Below are 16,729 nucleotides of genomic sequence, written 5' to 3' on the forward strand. Positions count from 1 at the left end.
TGCTAGATAACCTCTCCGGAGACGAGACAGCGTGAACTGACATTTCTGGAGGAATCCAGGGTGTTAAACACTGCTTAATAATCTTATAAAGCCACTTGATAGGGTTTAAAACAGCCAGTGAATTAACGTGCTGCTGCAGAATGTGTAGTAGTGCATGGTTTCTTTCATTGTGACCCACATTGCATTTGAAAGCTCCAACTCCTGTGTCAAACAATGTTGTTCATATTTACAGAGGAGATAAAAAAAAAAGAGGGGGGAGGGGTCACATCAGACTTAAAGAGACACCCACTCACAATATTGAGGCCATCTGAGTCGGATGTGCCGGTTTTGCTGGTGTCACAGCCCTGACTTAAGCCAGAGTGGGGGTGCTGATCATATACATGGAAACATGAAATATCTTACCTTGAAGTGAAAGTGTATTGCCCATCAAAGAATGCACCCAAAGGAGAGAAGGAAAGAAAGAAAAGTCAAGATTAGTAAGTTGCTTCCATTGCAGCACTGAATACACAAAAAAACATCAAAGCACTCATGAGGACAAAAGCTGGATTTTGATGCAATTTTTATATCAACTACAAAAGTGTCTCAAATATTTAGTCTTGCTCGGTCGATTTAGGGTTCTAAAGTGTATTCTTGGTTTGAAGTTTGTGCTTTGTGCTCTCGTACAAATAATGAATCACACCTTCACAGGGATCTCCCAACTGGGCGAAAACACAGAGAAGGAAAAACATTCCCTCTCTCTGGATCAGCAGCGTATTAATGATAACTTCCTGCATGTGTGGGGCTTGGCATGCTCAAGGCCCCCCTAGCGGCTCTCGCCGACCCGCCACAGGCCACACTTCCTCTCCTGCCATGGCCTTTTCCGCCTCCGTGGAGACCAGATGAATGATTCCGCTCCACCTCTGACCTTCAGTAGGCAGATACGTGACACGCAGTTAGGAGCGCATTAGCAGCTGTGAAGCCTGCGGGCATGCCAGAATTGGCTGAGTCGGGATAATTCCTACAGGACATGCCTCGGGGATTGGATGACTATGGGTCCTCATCTATACCGATGCATTCCTCCGAGGGCTCGGTATTTAGCAGCGAGGCGTTGGAGGCTTTGAATATACTGCGCTTACCACACACTCAATCACTCATTCATTCAATACATAGTGACCTACTTCTTTGGCTTGGGCTCGCACCCCGGGAGGTGAGACGTGCAAGATGGGAAGCAGACGAAGCAGTTGTGCGACCGGTAGCACCGGGCTTAAGCCGCCTATGCTGCCCGTCTATAAACGACACCCAGACGGCTGTCGCTGAGCAGCGGGATCTGATCTCCGTCATCTTGATTACTACACGCGGCATGTCAGCGATGCCTGTCACTGGGCTTTTTGTCCACCGGATCACAGAGGAGCACGCCACCGAAAACTCTCAGCGGTGCTCCTCCACGTTGCCTTGGTAACCTATCATAGTAAAACACACTTCCACGGCTTGGAAAAGAGGAGGGATGCCAAACTTGACATCCCATAATGGGCTGGTTGTGAATGCTTTGCTCAGAGCGCTGGGGACTGTCAACATAAATATCAGGCTTCATTCTCCCTTTCATCAAGGGGAGAGGTTGTCACTGGGGCATGAAAATATTGTTATTGTTGACAGTCCTATCTAAGTGTAGGTGCAGTGTTAATGTGTTCAAGTAGCAGACGAGCAGTGTGGACGTGGATAAGTGCTGGAGGAGACGTGTTTCGGGGATGGCAAATATCAACTGGAGCCTTCGGGCAGGGAACACACACATACACACACACACAAACACACACAAAAGAAGCTATGACACACTTCTGCTCATGTTTGACATCCCAGGGCTGTTTCTTTCTCCTGGGGGAGCGGAGTGCTGACTCGACAGGAAGCGTCCTTGGCAAGAGACCACACGGACCACAATCAGCCACCGGACTACATCGGCAAGGAGAGGTTGAGATGCTGGACATGATCGGTATTTCAACACTGAAGGGGATACAGAAGAAAAGGCAACTCCTGCACAACGCAGCCGAGCAGCATCCATTTATTAAATGTGCTACATTTTAGAAGGTAAACTTCTGCGACAAGTTTGCTATCTCATTTTTGTAATCGTCTCCCAATTCAGTCTGCGAAACAACCAGCAAACTCCTGGAGCGAACACGCACGTCATGCCACGCTCATCTCCTCGGACTTTCTGACAACCCCTGAGCCTCGTGGATATTTAGGAGCTTATATAAAATTCCATCTCGGAGACCCCCGTGGCCTGTTGGGATACTAACTGGTACTGAGAGGCATGTCTGCTTTTTCACACAGCGGTCGCAGTGATGTGCATCTAGTGTTAAGGCCTGTTTCCCAGCAGGCACGGCAGTGATGAGACAGCCATTATCAAGCAGCTAGAATAAAAACATGTTCGCTTCCTCTGGGGGGTCAGCAACCTATTCATGAGTATCCCCCCTTTTTTTTAAAAGAAAGTATGTTTCATTTTGGTCATTTGAGAAGAGAAAAATGTGATCGTTTATGTGTCTCTGCTTGGTTTTTGCACCAGTGGCAATAATAAGTCACTTCCATCTATATAACACATATGTATCTCCTCATGATGTACCATTTACCTGAGAGAGAGAAAAAAGTATTATTGCGGAGCCTAATTCATCACGTTTAAGAATGTCTTGCAGAGCACTGGACCATGTAAACACTATCAGTCAACTGTGCTCACGTCTCCCTATTGTTGTGTCTTAACCAGACTTTGTCGTATGGCTCTCTCTACAGTCTTAAAGCTATTTTCTTCTCAGCTCATTGAAGCGAGAGCAAGCATATAATGCTGGGTTGGGGATTCAGTATGAGGAACACGGGACCCTCTGTTCACAACAGCATACATATCAGTTGCTGCTACCCTTCAGCTCCCCCAACTTTGGGCTGGCACACTAACTATCCCGTGGCTTAGCAGAGGAGACGGAGAAAAGAGCAGCACCCTCAAAAAAAAAAACAGCCCTGATGGAACTTTAATTGAGTCTAAGCAGTAAGGCACACATCTCTTTAGGCCACCACTTTAAAACGAACACAACCACTACTACTAGACAGAGTTGGTTGTCTAAATCTGTACAAACAACGTTGTTTGTGTGACCAGAATAAAACAGCCACATGTGAGTCCCGGAGGACATAATGCCATTTCACAACAAAAAGCCTCCTCGAGTGAAGAGGGAGCATCATCAATACCCTGATTAGGATTACGGGAGATGGCGTTAATCAACAACGAGAGCACTTCAGCATCGTACAATCTGTTCGCGGATCTAGACAAACAAGATGTCTGCAGTTATCTGCTGAAAAGGAGGGAGATGACCACTTTATTCTACAGAAACAAGCAGCTGATGTCTGGAAATGTGTGTACGTCTGAGTTCAGGCGGATAGCACTCATAGGAGTAGTTTTAAAAATGACAACTGTAACAACGTATTTACAGACGCGTCTTCCTTTCCTCCTCACTATATCCACACAAAGCACACACCAGAGCCTCCGTCCCAAGCAGATGTAAAATATGAATGGCCGCTTTACATAACAATCGCCATAAACCCGGCTGTGGGATTCCTGCATGACAATGAAGACCGTCCCCGCACATAATCGCTGCCCTCAACATCCACGGCTGCATTGTGGTCCACTTCCCAAAGAAGCCTAAGTATGGCCACCGACCTTTTGTCATCTTCATGGGAAGTATTAGCGAGGTAATCTAGTTCCTCCAGTTCGACCGGAGTGTTCCACTCGAGGAACCTGAGGATGAAAGTTGACAGCCGGCACATAATTCAGGGGCATCTAATGTAGTTTTAGGAATTTGGCCTTGACCAAGTCTGAGGAGAAACGGGGGCACCGCCTGCTTTTTGGGGGTTACTAGCATTACATTTTCCATAAATGGAGTGGACAGGGATCAGAGCAGCAGAAAGACTCATATCACAATAGTGTGTAAGAGACGCAAAGTGTTCCCATGCTGCTGTCCGTGGGATAAATTACCTAACTGGTCACACTTATTGCCATATAGAGATTTGAAAATGAGTCAATGCAAAGCATGCAAAATCATGCTACATTTCCCCTCCTGGATTTTTTTTTTTTTTATTTAAATCAGGGGATGAGACAAATTCCTGCACGGCGCTCCGTTTCCACGCCACAGCTTACTCTCCCCATAGACGAGTACGCCACTCAGTCACTTTATCTTCAAAGCCCAGCCATCATCCCTACACGGTTTATGAACCGACTCATGATCTAATGGGATCCTGTGTCAATTATTCAACTTTTAACTGCTTGGGAGCCAACGTGACGAGTGTAATCGCATCACGCTCACGGCTGCAAACACATGCAGATGTAAAGAGGTTATTAAAAATATAACATGCGTATGACGGGGGTGTGATAGTGGTAGGGTTTCTTTTAAAAAGCATTACATGAGAGGAGATTATTAATGACCTTAAAGACATGTTTGACTCATCTGTCCATCAATCCTGTGCCTGCTAACTTTTCTGTCTGCGACTGTCCGCTTGTCTGCGTGTTTGACCAACTGTCTTCATCACTCTCCCTCCCTCCGTAGGCTTGACAGGTCTGCCAGCCTGTCTATTTGTATTTCAGTTTGTCTCCCCCGTCTGTAAGTAAGCGAGGATGAGGTGAAACTGGGTGAGGGTGTTTGGCGGAGCAGAAAAGAGAATCCCCGATGCGTGACCTCTGGGTGAGGGCGTGGACGGCGAGCTGTCAGTCGGCCAGTTCATTGTTTGGCTTCCGTGTGTGACATCAACTCTGTGCTGCGTGGATTCATAAAGAAGAGGTGAATTAGCCTGGATTTACGGGCACTTCCTTCCGCCACTAGAGAACGTGTCCACGGCACGTTAGTGGCCAGATTATCGGGTCCGCTGTTGCTATGCAGGGGGACTCTGGCCTGAGGCGCAACAGGAAATATTCAAAGGGATAAAGGGACTGTCCTGAGAAACCCCCTGTGTGTTAGTTCCCCAATCTTCTTAGCCCTATAATGATTCCACATTACAAACTAGAATATTCAAATGCTCATAATAAGCTTCCGCCATATCCCCCATGTCGAAATAAATATGGATTTAGCCTAATCTTCTTTAAACAAAGCTGATTTACATGGTTACATAAACTAGTGCCTTTCAGTAAAAGTCACACCAGGTCAGCGACAATGAAGACATGTCAGATTGCCGTTTACCAGCGAGGGCAAACTTCCTGATGAATCTGTTCACACATTCAACCCAAGCCAAGAATCTAGTTGACTGTGTAACACAAACCCGAAGACTAAACTGAGGTTAGAATGATCTAAGATCCTTGGACAATGGCGCCAACCCTCTCATTAAAAACAACAAAATAAAAATGTCTAAAATGCTGTGGGACCAGAGAAGACTACCCATTTCCAGATTTGTCTGAGAGACTTTCCCTAGAAAAGAAGTCTCAGGGGCTATTAAAGTAAACAGCGGTTGGTTTGGCAGAGCGCTGGTTTAAAGTTTTTGCTGGTATGGAAATTGCGGTGTTGCGGTTCAGCGGCAGCAGATGAAGCAGAACCGTGAGTGCACATCTCAGACGTGAACAAAGGGCGCCCTCGGATAACTGCATGAGCATCCCGAAAATACGAAGGGTGCCCATAAATGTGCCTTGAGGGACGAGGCTGCAGGAGTGCTCACACTGCAGTGCTTTTCTGCTGCTTTGTCCTTCCATTTGCTGCAGAGCCGGACGCTCTTGCATGGTAAGCCCTTTTCACAAATTCTGAGTTTGTACAGCACAAACCATCGTCTCTAGAGTTCACTCACTGTGTATCCTAGCTAAGCTTAGTACAGCTGGACTGATTCATGTCCTGCACTGCTAATCCAAACAAAAACAAACCTAACCAGACTTTTTTTTTCTCTGCAGAAGCCACGGGGACTACGAGGACCGGAGCTTTTAATGATGTGGGATTCGGATTCAGACCAAAGAAATGGGTTCTGGGACCATCTCGCACCGCACTTAGCGTTTAATGAACGGAACAATTAACTTTACCATGTTCAGAGGTCAAAAAGCAGCAGTTAGCGTGATGAACTCCAGCCTTCCACACTGAGCGTGTCTAGACTAATCCACTAATAACCAGTTGGACTGGCTTGCTGAAACACATTCGGACACAGCTGGTCGGCCGGCTTCGCCTCCCCGCAGAGAGCACTAAGTATAACGGTGAAGATGAAAAATATGATGTGACGTGAGCCCGATTCTGTACTCTGTGCTGTGCTGTCCACAGATGCCTGAAAAGACGAAATCCGCCGAACATACATGATCCCCCTTGTTGCCGTCAGCATACTTCTTCAGCTTATCTAAGCACCTGTCACCTACACACACTCACAACACGTCTCTCAATTAGCATCAGTTCAGAAGACATGTGTCCCACAGTGTTCACATGCAGGAGATGCATGCACACACGCAGCTTCCCACACAGATTATTTGTGCAGGAATGCGCTGGAGGGGGGGGGGGGGGGGGGCTTGAATGTTTTGTAAACGCTTATGATATTAAATGCCACAAACCACGTGTGACAAAAGGCACGGTCGCGGAAAAAAAAATGCGCCTGTGTGTTTTGCGTAGGCGTGTTGGAGGTATGCGGTAACTGCCAGGTAATTAGGGTTCACATTCAGGTATGCAGAGCCGCAGGGGGGAAGCCGGAGCGGAGAGGCAGACAGACACTCAGTGGGTTCAGTGCAGGCTTAATCCCCCACCGAGCGCAGCCACTACAAAAGCACTCAGGTAGGGACGCATCGACACTGGTGTGGTCTCCCTGATCAAAGCTTTCAGCGCAGCCCTGCCCTCATGCCTTGGAAATGGACCAATTAGGGATAAGGGGGGGGTTAAGAGTTGGTTGTGCTGCGTTCTGCACACCAAGCTGGCAGCAGCTTCAGACGAGGTAATTATACACGCTCTCCCTGTCTGTCTCTCTAACACTCGTGCTCTCTGCTATCATGCCTCACTCATCTCTCTACACCCTCGCATTATATCCCTAAAACACAGTCCTGAGAGAATATGGGCCGACATGAGCCAAACTGTAGCTACATGCAGGACAATTAGGCTCCGTTGTAGGTGGTGAAGAAAGACTGAAGGAGTCCTGCAGGTCACTGGTAACGATAAGGAGACGGGTGACCGGCAGAATCTGGAAGAAAAATGCTTGCGAAAAATGACAAGAATGCCCTCTGTCACATTTTCTTTTGAGTTCCTCATGAGAAGGAGCTTACAACTGACTTTTCTTTCTCTCTCACAGTTTGACCATTACTCCATTATTCGATTTGCTTATTCACAGAAGATGATTTGCCAAGAATTTCAAATTTGAGCCGATTATCAAATTAAAGTTCAGCATTTGTGCGTTTCAGCGTCTCAAATGTAACAATGAGAGCAAACATTCATAATTTATGGGGCATACCTGTGGAATTATAGCACTAACAATTGGTTGCTTTAGTGTGCGACCGCCCAGCTTGTAGATGCGTGGGAGTCGGACTTAATTAGCCCTCTTGGACCGTAGTTTACACATGACTACCTCAGGCGATACCGTAAAAACCAAAACACGAGATGACTGACAGCATGTGCGGTGTGCAACAAGGTATGGCTCAGCATTTCTCAAGGATTCTGTTACTTTTTAATGAGAAAATGTTATGATCCCCTCCAGAGTAATCACTGCCAGCGCAGTAATGAGTGTGTGCCAGACAGAGACGTAGAGAGAGAGAGAGAAGGAAAACATGTGCGGATGTGTTGATTCGCGGTTGCGTTTGCAATCTGGATCCTGACACGGACAGATGTTCCGGCCTGCTCTCTTGTCACTACCCATCCTTGAGGGGGCACTTGATATCTTCATTGTGTTTCCCCTCCATGTCCGCTGTTCAAAGAGGTCATTATTGTGTACATGTGCTCAAACCATAGCAGAGGCTTTTGTTATTATGACGGGATTCCTTCAGGTTACCGCATGTGGGTTTTTTGGGGGGGATTAAAGCAAGTTTGTGTTCTTTTTTTGGTTGCATTTGCCAACACTGAGAGAAAGCTGGTGAAGAAATGTGTAAAAAACAAACATGTTTACAGCAGCAACTCAACATCGAGTTCCTCTGTTTGCTGTTGCTGACTGGAACCTGCCTTCTGTGCACTGAACCATAAAATACAGCCTTTTAGTTTAAAGACATGATCATGTCAGTCTAAAAGGAGCTTTTTTTTTTTACATAAACATAATTAAGCATGGGAATAAAATCCAAACGATGATCCCTATTGATAGGGTTTCTATGGGGCCAACAAAATGTGACAACGCAATGTGACCTTTTCACCCAATAGCTGAGAACGCAAACTAAACACACAACAACTACACGCCTGTCCGATGATGAACATCAGAAATCAAGCAGAAATACGGACAGATATACTTCTGTATTGATCGTGCAGCCTGCAGTCATTCCCGATGCACATATCATGTGGTCACGTAGACAGGCTGTCTGGAAGCTGCTGAAACCTCAGACCAGAATAGCTCTGATAATGTATCTGTCATGGATGTGTGTCATCAGGACCTGTTCTCCAGCACCACTGTGGAAAATTAAATGGCCATACTGCCTGCCGGGGCCTGCTTTATTTAAAGCTGTTACCATGGCTGCATAACTTTAAGGGAAACACATAGGCCGTAGCTCACACATGTCATTTGACTACAATACATCTCCGAGAGCAAGGAGGTAACGACACTTACTGCCGCAAACCATCACTTCAATATTTCACCACGAGCTTAAACGTCTAAATGTTGAGATTATCATTTGACAACTGAACGGATAGAAAACGCCGGGTGACGATTTTTTCTTGAATTGTAAATTTGGAGCTCTGTGAAATGTCATCTTCGTAAGCGAGTTCACGCGTCCGGGGAATAAAAGAGTGGCTTGAAAGCCAGTAGATCATGTGAGAAACAGCACAGTAGGAGCGAGTCCCTCTCACCCCATTCCCGCTGAAATGAGAAGTCCAGCTGCAAATACAGCTTTCCCACATTTGCACAGGATCCCAGGAGATGGGTGGTCAAGACAGAAACCCCCGCACACTGCATTACAAGGAGGAGGGAAAGTGAGTGGATATGTCTTAAGGACACACATGAAGTGGCTCTTTCTCCAGTTATTGTTTTTGGACCAACAGAAGCAGAGAAGTGAAAATTGTCTCGTGAATTATTGCGCATGTGATTTTTCTACAGATGGGAAAGTGATCACATGAACTGGAGATGATCCACAACACGTAAGGTAAACTTGACATTACTCGGCTGTGGCCCCCGCTGAGGAGCGCGTGGTCCGTTTCATTGCCTCGGCCGAGACCACATAAACACTTATAGTCTGCAGGTCAAAAGCAGTGAGGTCAAAGGTCACTGTGATAGCCATCAGTCCTCACCCACACCCAGCTGCTCTGCAAAGAGCTAAATACTGGTACTTGTAGTTTATGCTTAGCAGAGAGAGTTTAAATGGGCCCTAAACATGGGTTGTTTACAAAGAGCGCCACTAAGTGAAGTGTATGTGACTTTTTTTTCCATCTGATGGGAATGTGAGCTATATCCCTTTTTTTTAGTGCTGCACAAAACCCCGCTTTTTCATAATGTCAACAGCAGCTCACTTTGCTAATTGACTTTCTCCGTCCTCTCAGGACAATAGAGGCCGGGTCCTTGACTTCTTTATGACTTTCTCCTTTATGAGTCCTTGGTTGTCCTTTAAGAAGCCCTTAATAAAGACTAAGCAAACAGAGGTTTTTCGGCAAAGTGCATGGAAAACTCTGAGGCTGTTGTGAAAGGCTTTCTCCCTCCTGGTGGCAGAATGCCAGTCCTATAGCATGGGACAGAGCTGAAGAGGATATACGCCAAAAAAACATAGGCTAAATGAGAAGGTCATGAAAAGCAGAGTGTTCCACCGAGGCAATGAAAGAGCTCTTAGTTCAGCCATATAATGGGCTTTTTTTAATTTCACAATGACATCACATATTGCATGCATATGTCGTGGAAAAGAGAATAAATACATAAAACTGCAGCTTGAATGGAAATCTCTTTCATCTCTGCTTTTACCCGAGCTTCACTCTACCGTAAACGTGTACATTTTGGTGGTGCTGGAAAGATATATAAAGACTTAGATTATGACGGAGTCAAGATAATTTCAAAAACGCTCAAGCATTTTTTCACAAAGCCTTGGCAGCTGTCCAGTCAGCCTGAGGGCCCTCAGAAGCCACACAGGGTCATCTTAAACAAAAAGCTCATTTCCTGCTTGGCGAGAGTGCTGGGACACTAATCAAGATAAAAGGACGGAGAAAAGGAAGTGAGGTGAATGTTTGGCATGTAAGGTGGCGAACTTCCTCTTTTTTGCTCCGCATGTAAGAAAGTAATAAAAGACAGTCGGTTAAACGTTACCTTTCCTTCTGCTTCCCCCCCCCCTTCCCGACAGATACAACACCTCTGGGTGTCCACTGCATTTCTTACATTCTTCAGGGTGCTAAGCTGGAGGCCTCCTGATTCCCACACCACCACATTTGATCAGCTGTTCAGTGGGAGTCAGAGAAAGGCCATAAACATCCAACTGTCCTCCACCCACTGCCATGGACACAGTGGCTCTCCTACCCAAGCACCCAGCAAGCCTCCTTCAGCCAAAAAATAAATAAAAATGTGCCCGTCTATTTACTTCCCTTTCTCTCTCTCTCTCTGCATGACACCCAGATTTTTTAACACCACCCACCCATCGGCACAATGCTGGACACTTGCCTCCGCGGCTCGTTTCAATAGACGGAAATTGGGAATGTAAAACAGACCAGCAGTGAAAGGACACGCGGCTCCATCAGCTTCCATACAAACAATGGAGGATCTCCTCGTGTTTAGACGCCACTTCCTCCTGAAACGCAGCGCTAACAATGAGGCACTATTATGTCTGCCACTCCCTGCGCCCGTCTCTGGATTGGCGACGCATCTTCAGATAGTTTGGCAGGGGGAATATTTTAAAGTAAAAGGTATTTCTGACAAGATAAAAATGCTTTGAATCCTGTGAGAAAAGATAATGGAAACAGAATTTGATAAGGATAGAGCAACGATTGTTTAATCTCCATAAAGGAATATTTGTCTTGCAGCCAGGTGACGGACAGAGTAACAGTTTGACTCGATAGCTTCGATGTGAGGTTCCTGAAGACAGAGGTTTATTTTGAAAGGACACTATCCACTTGAAGAGCAAACTGAAAGGATGGGTTCCTTTGTTTTAGGAGAACAATTGCGTTGCCAGTGAACAGACAATAAAACATGGAGCCTGCCACCGTTTAAAGCACAGTACTCTGAAACGTAACAGACATACCAACTGTACACTTGAGAAATACTTCAAAATAAAAGGCCGATCATCGGAGTTAAACATCTTTCATTTCAGTACATCTTCTCTGCTTATAACGCTCCCAGACGAGGAATTTCGAAATGTGCCGATCGTGTTTGTTGACATCATAAGAAATAATACTCCGTCTCAGGCAAGGAGGTCTCTGCGGCCTTGATAAGGATCGTGGGTATTTATTACACCCAGCAGAGCCCTTTCGCTGAATGGTTTGACAATAACACACTAAAGAGGTTTTCTGAATCTTGCTGCTTATATCACAGACAAATAATGGCGACAAAGTCAGTGCCACCGAGATCGCACCAGAGTCCATGAACCCCCCCTTCGTACTGAGAGGCCCCGGGGACCGTTGAAACGGGGATGGAGATCTTGGTTACACTATACAATGAACATCCCTGGAGACTGACATCCTGTAACCTGTAATTGCCTCGAGTCTGGCTCTCTGGTCTCCAACGCACGGAGAGAGGGGAGATATCTACAGCCCAATCACGGAGCAGTTAGTCAAACCTCCATCAGCTGGTCACAGCGCCGTCTCTCACTCCGCCGGGGGAGAAAAGCACTGGGCTGGAGCCAATTCAAAACTACAGGGTTAGACACACACACACACACACACACGCACAGAGAGAGAGACCAAGACCGAGCGAGCGACACAGAAAGACCTTGACCTGCTCACTCGCCTCCAAACCCTCAATGCCAAAGCTTTGGCTCTAAATAAATACAGCCTTCAAAAGGGAGAGATAGTTTAACCCTCTGGAACCAACACTGTTTTTTTTACAGTTAATCCCTCACAAATCCTAAATCTCTGTGGGATTCACAGTCGACCAAAGTGGGAGAAATACACAGACGGACAAAAAGAGCTTACAGAGCATGCAAAAAAACGGAATCAAAGCTGGCATCGGTTTGAGAAAGCTAATTTTGGAAGCGAGCGATCGCTGGAACATGACATCAAGGTTTAGGGTCTGAGCCATCAGTACGAGTGTGTGTGTGTGTGTGTGTGTGTGTGTGTGTGTGAGTGGGTGAACGCCGCCTCGAGCGGTCTGAAGTCCGTTAACCATTCACCTTATCTTCAGGATCTGTTTCAGTTGGAATGGCAAGTGAGACACAAGCCGTTAGATCCGCACCTGCAGATTAATATTTGCATATCCACAAAGACAATCCAACTGACACACAGTGGCATGAACCAGGATCTTAGAAATATGAACGTCTATTTACTTTGATCCCCTCCCCACACCACGGTTGTTTCAGCCTTGGGCTTGTTCAACTACTGAATAGAAGCCAGATCACTTATATATAAATGACACTGACTTAAGACAATAAAATCCCAGCATTCAAAGCAAGCTTTCAAACCACATGCACTTCACTATAGATGAGAACTGGTTTTGTGGGTTCTGCTGACAAGCTAACAAGGCTAATTATACATTTTGAGATTGTCATAATTGAAAGTTTATTATTCGGGATAACAAAAAAAAAACTGCATGTTGCCGTTGCTACAGTAGCCGATGGCCTCTGCCTCCATACGCGCCAATCAGAAGCCTCCCTGTGTGCAAACAGCAGTCATTCAGAGGAGCCCTCTCAGCTGGGAAGGCATATGATTCAGACACTTGTGAAGAAAGGTCACTGTCAAACAAGAGGCCCTCTCAGCCTGGCTCCGGGACCACGACAGCCTCCCCAGCTGGGCCCTCTTCATTCCCTGCCCCTGCCATCGGCAGCCCATTCTCTATTCATCACAGCCAAGAGCTTATGTGATTCACCCACACTGAACGCTGAAGCAAGTCGCCGGACAGGTGAGGTCAGAGTAGATGAATAATCCGGAGCGTAAATCTTCCTCCACCTCCCCCTTTTCACAAAATCACCGGCATCTCCGGTCCGCTCTCTGCTCATTGATCTGCAGCGACTTCATTCCAATCACTCACAGTGACAGCAACCACTCACGCTTCTGCAAAGGCTGATCATGTTTAGGCTTCGCACTGGCATCTATCTTGCCTTCATTTATCTTAGCTTATTTTGATGTTCAACACGTGAGTGAAATATGCCCTTTAGACAAGATGAGCCGTTATCTGACAGTGGGCTGAATGATGGCCTTTATATGTGTATAAACATGTAACATCTGTTTTAGTCCATCAAACTGTTTTCTCCAGTGTGAAAAATGTGTGGGACTATTTTTTGTAAAGCTTTTTAAAAAAATCTAAAATCATGTGTCTTATTTAAACTTAATTTAAAATAAAAAGTGTTTGATCCATGTGGACCATGTGTCCATCATTGTTCCTGGTTCCCTCTTACCTTGTGAGAGTAGGGCGGTTTGGCGAGGTTGATGCCATCCCTGATGAGTTTATCCCTGATCATGATCTTCAGCTTCAGCTTGGGGTAAATCACCAGCTCCCTCCTGTTGCCCAGCGTCAGGTTCCTCTGCGCGCCCATGTAGCCGCCGTTGCGCCCGACCCGGTCGCTGTTGGGCTCGGTCCAGGACTTGGACCCCCGCAGCTTGGACTCGTACTGGTCCACCATGTGGCTGGTGTAAATCTCGGCCGCGGGCGGCATCGGCTCCAGGGTGAAGTAGAGTCCACTGGCCGTCTCGTTGGCGTCGTCTTTGAGCCTCCTCACCGCGTCGTGGATCCGCTGCCGGTGGTGCGGGATGTAGACCCCGATGGCGTCCAGGTCGGGGTCCCCGATTTGCTTGCAGACCTCCAGGTCGTCGTATCCATTATCCACGAACGCCTCGACGTACTGGGCGAGCTGGAGCGTCTTCAGCCACTCGAAAACGATGACAGGTCCGTTGGTGGTCATGTTGGCTGTTGCCAGATCGGCTACAACAAGTAAAGAAGACCCTAAAAGTGACGCTTTACTCTCCCAGTCGGCGTTTCCAACGCATCATAAACGGTTAACGACGACGTGTATTAAGAAAGTGAGGTAAATAATGTTTGCATCTTGCGTACGGAAGGCTTGACAACCATCGCCAACCTGATGAGTCCGCGGCGCTGAGCCCGACACCTGTCAATATTTACTAAACAAGACCACTTCAGGTGCACTTGAAACAGCGTTCAAATCCCCCAAATGTCAGTCCAGCATGTCAGCGATTAACCGACACTCAGGCTTCCTTAAACACAGAAGAAAGCCTCCAAACTATTGTCATTTAAATAGCCGCTCGACCAGATTTTTTCCTCCGTTACGCACGGCAGCTGCTGCGTCTAAAAAAGAAAAAAAAACGTTTTCACGGCTTATCCCCCCTTTTCATAGAAGTCCTCCGGATCGCCGGACTGCAGCGCGTTGAAGGTAATAAAATCCAAATCGATGCCAAACACGGGCTTCTAAAAAAAAAATGTGATAGGAAGTCCGCTCGGGTCTACGCGGAGTCCAGGTCCGGGTCCTCCAGCCGGCACATCACTACGCTGGAGCTGCAGCCAAGAGAGCCAACATGCTCACCGCTGCTCCTCTACCGTCCACGCCCCCAAAATCCTCACTGTACCCATTTAAAAATAGTGATGCGAGTCCCTCTTTTCTCTCTCTCTCTCTCTCCCCCCTCCCCACCCCCCTCTCCTCAACTTGTCACGCCGGGAACGCAGCGGGTCACCAGGTTCCCACCCGCTTGGCCAAAGTTGCGCAGGAGAAACAAATACCCCAAAGCCGCCGGTTTGTGTCACATTATTCTTCCCCAACGACTGAGTTCACCGCACCTCTCTCTGTCTCTCTCCCTCTCGCTCATATACACGCACTCACTCATTCAGCGTCTGCACAGTCTGGCTTCTCAATGCGCATGAGCGCCCTCTATGTGGTGACTGGGGTACTGACGATTTCGCACTGGAGCTCAACTCATCCATCCGTCCATTATCTGATATTTAATGCAATTTCATTCTGGCTTCACACCACTGGGCGAGTGGAGTCCAACCGTCTCTGTATCAACATCTGCAGCACCACTGGATCCCGTCGTCACTAGTGTGAGCGCGTCAAACTGTGTGGGAGAACAGAGACAGACAGAGAACTAAGGGAATAACTCTTCTAGAATAAGACCTGTCCACTCCCCGTCCGAATGGATGCCAACGCCGGCGCGGCACTGACGCATGCTTTACCAAATGTGAGCTGACAGCTTGTTAGGGGTCAGTTTGATACAATCACCATCTCGGCTCCGGGGCTGGAAGTGATTTGCCTCGGCACATTATGACATGCGGCGGGGGGGCCGGGAGAACAAACAGTGCGGTCGAGGAGGGGAGCCGGGTGTAGCATATCAAACAGAAAGCAGCAGAAATGTGGCAAAAGATGCACGTCAAGAATGTCAGAGGAAGAGGTAGCGTGCCCGGTGTGGTTGCTAGTCCAATCAGGCTCGAGTTGGGTTGACATTTCCCAGAGATTTCACCCGTCAGCTCCTGTCATCGTAATGACTCAGAAGTGCTCTATTGTCCCTCCGTCTTTTGTAAACACTCGTATCAAGTGGTTTGACTGACGGGAGCGTGAGGGTTAACGTGTGCAGAGCGTGATATGAAACATCAGAGCTGGGAGTCACACGGACGTTAGAATTTATAATGAATGCTCAGCTACTTTACAATCCAAAAGGATTGGTCTCCTGCAGTGTGACCTGTATAACAATAATCATATGGACACAGTAAAACAATTTAAAAACTGAAACTAGAATAAATCTGCAAGAAAACGACATTACAGTGTTTAACATTCTGAACACAAAGCTATTCGTTTTTTTCCCCCCAGCTCTCATATTAAGGATTAACACTTAGAAGCTCTGCCCTCCCCATTGTTCAGACATGCCACAGACCGGTTACAGGAGCAGGGTATTATGGGAGTCGGGTGACAGATGGACCGGGGAGACTGTGCGGTGGCAGAGCCAGGAGCGCTGCGTTTCCACTCGGCTGCCCCGGGACACGGCGAAGCGACCAGCAGGTGCAGAGAGAGGCAAAGGGCGGCAACCTGACGCGAGTGTCTCGCCAGGCTGAAGAGAAATACGCAGGACTGGTGGTGTGTAAGGACATTATCTGAATCAGGCTACTGCACTGCAGGTGTGCCTGCACTTTAATGACTTTTTTATGAAAATTGGCAGGATATAGGCTGAGCCTTTAAAAAGAAAAGAGAGCAATGACTACTTAGTTGTGACCATTAGAACTAAAGAGGGATTTTTCCTGCTTTATAAGCACATTTGAGGAATCCTGAAGACGTAAAAAGGAGTAAAAGTTATTTGACTAATTGTTTAGTTTAGTGCATTAGTGCAGGTAGATATGAATATGCGGCACGGTGTTGGATCTGGTAAATATGGATAGGCTGCTCTGACGGCGTTGATTGAAAGTGTGACCGCGGCAGGTCGAGAAGAAGAGAAGCTTCAGTAGACACAGCTGTAAGGTGAGAGGAGATCCACACAGCCAGACAGACAATAGCAGCTCTGCTGACAGCCAGCCTCTCTCTATGCTAATA

The 16,729-nt window shown here is 47.0% G+C and overlaps 1 protein-coding gene across 4 annotated transcripts in view; it reads right to left on the minus strand.

Moving 5' to 3' along the window:
- The window catches only part of sash1a (SAM and SH3 domain containing 1a), a 136,889-nt gene extending 122,088 nt beyond the window's left edge, over positions 1 to 14,801 (minus strand). The window contains exon 1 of one of the 4 annotated variants that reach the window (XM_084030935.1): positions 13,601 to 14,701. In XM_084030935.1, the coding sequence (XP_083887061.1) occupies positions 13,601 to 14,104 (504 nt within the window). In that variant the 5' untranslated portion in view covers positions 14,105 to 14,701. Of the gene's footprint in view, positions 1 to 13,600 lie in introns of all 4 variants that reach the window. The other 3 variants (XM_084030934.1, XM_084030937.1, XM_084030940.1) reach the window with 3 other exon arrangements.
- Positions 14,802 to 16,729: the final 1,928 nt, after the last annotated feature.

This window comes from Eutrigla gurnardus (assembly GCF_963514095.1).
Source record: "Eutrigla gurnardus genome assembly, chromosome: 16".
Taxonomy (NCBI): domain Eukaryota; kingdom Metazoa; phylum Chordata; class Actinopteri; order Perciformes; family Triglidae; genus Eutrigla; species Eutrigla gurnardus.